Consider the following 5,779-nt stretch of genomic DNA (forward strand, 5'->3'; position numbering starts at 1 on the left):
ATCAGAAAGAATACTTTGGAGCCTCGAATTTCAGATCTCTTGTGTATTCATCCACTTTACCTCCCTCCCACCCCAGAAAACAAGATCTAATGGGGGGGGGGAGCTTGTTTTCTCTCTCTTCCCCCCTCTCCTCCAATATACAGAATACATAAAACTAGTCTAGAGAAAGAAACTTTGTATTTAAAAAAAATCCATTTATTTAGTGATCTGTACATGTGATGAAGTGTGGCCTCATTCAGGCCTTCCAAAACTAAACAAAAAAATCAAGTAAAAATGTATAAATACATATATATTTTCTTACAAAATGTGACATTTACAAAATATACATTCTGCACTTGTCTTACAGTTTTTCATGTGCACATCATAAAAGACAAAACAAATCCTATGAGTTTGGGATCAGATGTACTGGAGGATTTGACTGATGGGATATTTCCTTCTCCCCCACCCCAAGCTACTGTATTGCCCACTAGACAAAAGTAGTCTGTTCTCCTCACCCTGAACAGCTTTTAAAATTTCATTTCAGTTATCTGCTCTTTATTATAAGCAGCAATTACAGACTTAGGGGGGGGGAGTTAGGGGGCAGGGCTTGTTAAAAATCCTTAATACCCTGATTAGTCTTTAGGCAAAAATAAAAAAACTCTTTAGATCATAAAGCTAAAAAGTAGTATTTCAGAAATAAAAATATGAAAGTCAACCTATCAATTTAACACACAAATGTAACATGATTGAAGAGTTTGAAAGAATAAGGAACTGGTCACATATCAAAAGGAATATGAATGACTGTGAAGAGAAGTTTAATTTCTTGTTATTCAGTTTCCCTTCTCTGACAACGTTTCAGATATGATCACTGGGAACTTAAGTCTTTGTACTTCTGTTCAGAAAGTACCTAAAACAAGGTGACCAGTTCCATCTTAAAAAACAACACTGCACCATTGTTTGTTACTGTGCTGTTTAGGGAATTAGAGGACAAGGCAAATTGGCACTTCATGGTCTAAACTATTCCCTCCCATCCAGTCACTTTGCTTTTTTAGTGTACCCTAGAGCAATCCGAACATAAACAGCAAAGAAATAAGGCTTATGGGAAGGAAGAGAAAAATTGTATATACTTATCTTACATATCTTAATGCAGCCTGTTTTGTCAGGTGTTCTGAATTAAGCATGTTTAACAAGAAGTCTGGCATTTCTTTTAGCTAGAACAGAAACCCATATTGAACCATGTATGAAAACATCCTGCCGCCTCCTTTTTCATAAAAAGAATGTTTATCGACATGTGCTAGTCACATCCAAGTTTGAATTTTAACGACTTTTTTGTTAGTTTGCCCATAAAAACCGGCCTCATGCTTATGCCTTTCCACAGAGAAAAACACTTTTGTTTCCTCTTTGTCTCCTATAACAAAGGCAGGGGTGGGGTGGGGGGAATGTTTGGCTGAAAAGCAACAAGTCCTGTCTTTAGGGTATTAAATAGCAACTCCCTCCTTCCAAGCAGCAAGGTTCCCCGCACTCCAGTTAGGATTCTCTTTGATAAGTGATGGTTAGATATAAAAGCAACCCCCTCTATATGACAGGATATGGGAAAGCTCAACAGCACGTGATTATAATTGGTAGCTTCTTTTAAAATACTCACGTGATTACTCTGGGTTTGAATGAGAAGACAGTAAAATAGGATTCAGGAAATTAAGCCAATATCGGCTGCAGTATGACCCCACCGAAGTAAACTAGGATTGGACCACTTCTTGACTCAAAGAGTTATTGGTCCACACTTTTATATCGGTCGCAGCACAACCGATCCAGCTTAACCTTTTGCCCAGTAATTATTTTTTAGAAAGGGAACTTCTTGCAGTGGAAGAGCTCCCCACCAGCAGTCTGAGAAGGGTACTTACTCTGTGCTTTTCAACTTGGTTGGCAAGAAAGCCACCCAGTCACTGTCTGAGGATTTTGTCTTCGGCAAGGCAGAGTTGTGAGACCCCAGGGAGCCCTCTCCCAATCCTTTGAGAGTCACTCCGGTGTCTGCGCGGCTTTTCCAGGAGCAGCAGCCGGCTTCAGGGAAGAGGAGCAAGGTCTCATCATACCGCTGTCTCCCCTTTGCTGCCGCTGCTGAGCCTATGGTAGAAGCGCCGCCAGGACTGGAGGGTTTTGCCGGACCAGATCCAGAAGCCGGTGGTGATGCCCACGATCATAGTCATGAGATACTTGATCATGAAGACGGTGAAGTCCGGGCTCATGGGGGCGAAGTGACCGGGGCAGGGCACGGCGTAGCTTTTGCAGGTCTGCAGCAGCCACGTCTTCTCCCAGGTCTCGCGGAAGGCCTGCTCGTAGAAGTAGCAGGCCAGGACGATGGTGGCGGGCACGGTGTAGAGCACACTGAAGACCCCGATCCTCACCATCAGCTTCTCCAGCTTCTCCGTCTTGCTGCCGTCGTGCTTCATGATGGTGCGGATGCGGAAGAGGGAGACGAAGCCGGCCAGCAGGAAGGAGGTGCCGATGAAGAGATAGACGAAGAGCGGGGCCAGCACGAAGCCCCGCAGCGAGTCCACGCTGGAGAGGCCCACGTAGCAGACCCCGCTCAGCACGTCCCCGTCCACCTGCCCCATGGCCAGGATGGTGATGGTCTTGACGGCCGGCACGGCCCAGGCGGCCAGGTGGAAATACTGCGAGTTGGCCTCGATGGCCTCGTGGCCCCACTTCATGCCGGCGGCCAGGAACCAGGTGAGGGACAGGATCACCCACCAGATGGAGCTGGCCATGCCGAAGAAGTAGAGGATCATGAAGAGGATGGTGCAGCCTTCCTTCTTGGTGCCCTGCGCCACGGTGCGGTAGCCCTCCTCCGAGAAGCGCTCCACGCACACCGCCCGCTCCTCCAGCAGGAAGCCGGCCACGTGGGCCACGGCCACCATGAAGTAGCAGCCCGAGAGGAAGATGATGGGCCGCTCCGGGTAGCTGAAACGCCGCATGTCCACCAGGTAGGTCAGCACGGTGAAGAGGGTGGAGGCGCAGCACAGCACCGACCAGACGCCCACCCACAGCCGGGCGAACCGCACCTCCGCCTCCTTGAAGTACATCAGCCCGTGGGGGCGGCCGGGCTCGCAGGGCGCTCCGCAGTCCCGCTCCCCCAGGAAGCGGTAGCCCAGGTAAGGGGGCACCTGAAGCTGCCGGGGGCAGGAGAAGGCGAAGCCGGCGTGGGGCGGCGGCGGGGTGAGGAGGCCGGGCAGGTAGGGGGTGGGGTAGGCGGTGGGGCCGCCGGCCCCTGTCCCTGCTCGGCCGGGGGCCTCCGAGGTGTTCTGGCCCACGCAGATCTCGCCCGCGCCGTGCACGGGGAAGTTCTCGCAGCGCAGGCGCTCGGGCCACTGGAAGCCGAACTTGTTCATGAGCGCCTCGCAGCCCTGGCGGGCCCGCTCGCACAGAGAGCGGCAGGGCGGGATGGCCTGCTCCAGCACCGTGCACACCGGCGCGTACATGGAGCACAGGAAGAACTTGAGCTCGGCCGAGCACTGCACCTTGACCAGCGGGTAGAACTGGTGCACCTCCAGCCCGGCGTCCTCCTGGTTGGTGTGGCCCAGCAGGTTGGGCAGGATGGTCTGGTTGTAGGCGATGTCGGTGCACAGCGGGATGGAGATGGGCTGGCAGAAGCCGTGGTCCGGCACCGAGATGCCCTTCTCGCCGTGGTACTGCTGGGCCGCCGAGCCCGCGGGCACTCCCAGCAGGGCGCCCAGGAGGGCGGCCAGGCCCAGAGAGGCAGCCGCTGCAGCCCACATCACCGCGGCAGCTGGAGAGAGCAGAGGTGCGGGGAGCCCTTCAGAGCCGAGCGGCGGGCTGCGGCAGGTACATCAGGGGCCCCGATGTAGCGGGGGAGGCTCACGCGCAGACGGGTGGAGGAGGGTGCGGACGGATCGCTGCTAAACCAGGTCTGTGAGCCCTGGCCAGGCGCTGAAGAATCCTCGTTCAATCCCAGCCTCAAGTCTGCCGTCTTCCCTGGGTGCAGCGAGAGTCTGTCCCCACCGCCCAGCCCCGGCCAGCCAGAGTCACCCCACGCGCGAAGTTTCCTGAGATGCCTGGACTGGGGGGAGGGAAACAAAACACCCGCAAACCTAGGCAAAGTCTTTCGCCAGCTCCGCAGCAAGTCCCGTGGCGGCGGCAACTCACTGGCTCCGCTCCCCGCCTCGCTGCTCAGCCCTAAAGCCTGGGATTTAGGTTACAGTTAAACGGATTATTACTTCGCCCGACTGATCCGTGTATTTTACTGGGGGGCTTAAATAACTTTTAAAATCCAATTACTGCGCGATCCTCCCTCCAGCTCCGACAGTTTCCCCTCTAGACTCCTAATCAGTTGGCAGGGCCGCCGAAACGCGCCTTCGTCCCGCTCGGCAGCGGACAAAGTCCGTGGCGAGGATACAGCAGCCACTGGAACCTCTCCTCTAGCGAGCGACTCTTGTCCTGTAGAACACAAAAAAGATACATATATGTCTGAGGATTCCACGGAGCCCCGCCCCTTCCCCATTCACAAACCACACAGTAGGCGGGGCATAGAACCTCAGCTCCTGCCAATTGCAGCGTCTGTTGCCTCCACAGCTCTGATCAGAATTGGTTAGAACAGATGAAAGGGGCGTGGGGAAGAGGGAGGGCGAGGAGGAGCCTGGACTGCGCTGGGAGGGATCTCTCAGTTGAAAAGTTGAGAAAAACTTTTCTCCCACCTGTTAAGGGGGCATGGGGTAGTGTCGAAGGCGGATCGGGTGTGGGCGAACTGTGTCTGAAAAGATCTGCCTTTCCCCCTCCCTGAAACAATTTTTTTTTGTTGCGAATACCAGGCGCCCTCAACAAATTCCGTCTGGGATTGCTGAGCAGGAAGGTTGAGTAGGAGAAAGATTCAGAGATTGCACTCAGGGTGGCCTTAATAAACTAAAATCAAGTAATGTTTGCACAGGCTTTGAAAATGTAAAAGAGCTAAACAAATGCCAAGAATTAATGGAAAAACAAGCAACATCCTCTTCACATTTACGGAGTAAATGGGTGACTTTGTTGGGATTTGTAATGTGTGTGTGTGTGTGGTGGTTTTTCTTTTTCTTTTTTTATGGGGGATCAGATTTATCACTTCGTAAAGCTTTATTATTCTTGCTGGTAAAATAAATGAATTTGTGATGGGGCTATAATCTTTAGATAGATTTTAAGGCATTTTTAAAAGCTTTTGTTATAGACCACTGAGAAATTTAAAATTACATTCATAATCTTGATACAAAGTCTCCACCATAACAATCTTGTATGCTGAGATCATATATAAACCCCCACATTTTACTCTCAACTTTAACTTTCCTTAAGATCCTTTATTCTTTTAAAGTTTCTCTATGAAAATGTATACCTTGCCCTTCAGAAAAAGGTGAACCTCATAGCTTAGGACATAGACATCATTAGAGGGCTGGGAGTATCTGCAAAATTAGACTAATTTATGGACAAAGGCTAGAATGTGGCTTTTGCAGCCACATCTGTGTTTAAGGTGCTCCATCTGAGCAACAGTTGCTGGAGGCATCCTGCCTCTGGAGCATAGAGGCAAGCAGAATTCCTTTGTTTGATACTCAGGAAAAAAACCCCTATTATACCTTTTAAAGAATAAACTGTGTTTGCTTTCCTTTTGCAAAGGCCATTGAGCACCACTAAATGACGAAGAGGAGGGGGCCCTAGTCATGCTCCGCTCATCCCAGCCACATCCTCCTTTGGAGAGTGGTGTGTGCAGCTCTGCCAGCCATACTAGTACATTCTCAACATCTTGCACTGAGGAGACCAACTGTGT

At 50.9% G+C, this 5,779-nt stretch overlaps 1 protein-coding gene across 1 annotated transcript; it reads right to left on the reverse strand.

Annotated features, from left to right (window-relative positions):
* Positions 1–345: 345 nt before the first annotated feature.
* Positions 346–5,253, reverse strand: FZD7 (frizzled class receptor 7). Its single transcript, XM_054044538.1, has one exon. It carries the CDS (start codon positions 3,750–3,752, stop codon positions 2,064–2,066), a length of 1,689 nt encoding a protein of 562 aa, XP_053900513.1. The 5' UTR covers positions 3,753–5,253; the 3' UTR covers positions 346–2,063.
* Positions 5,254–5,779: the final 526 nt, after the last annotated feature.

The sequence above is a fragment of the Malaclemys terrapin genome, chromosome 11 (assembly GCF_027887155.1).
Source record: "Malaclemys terrapin pileata isolate rMalTer1 chromosome 11, rMalTer1.hap1, whole genome shotgun sequence".
NCBI classification, from domain to species: domain Eukaryota; kingdom Metazoa; phylum Chordata; order Testudines; family Emydidae; genus Malaclemys; species Malaclemys terrapin.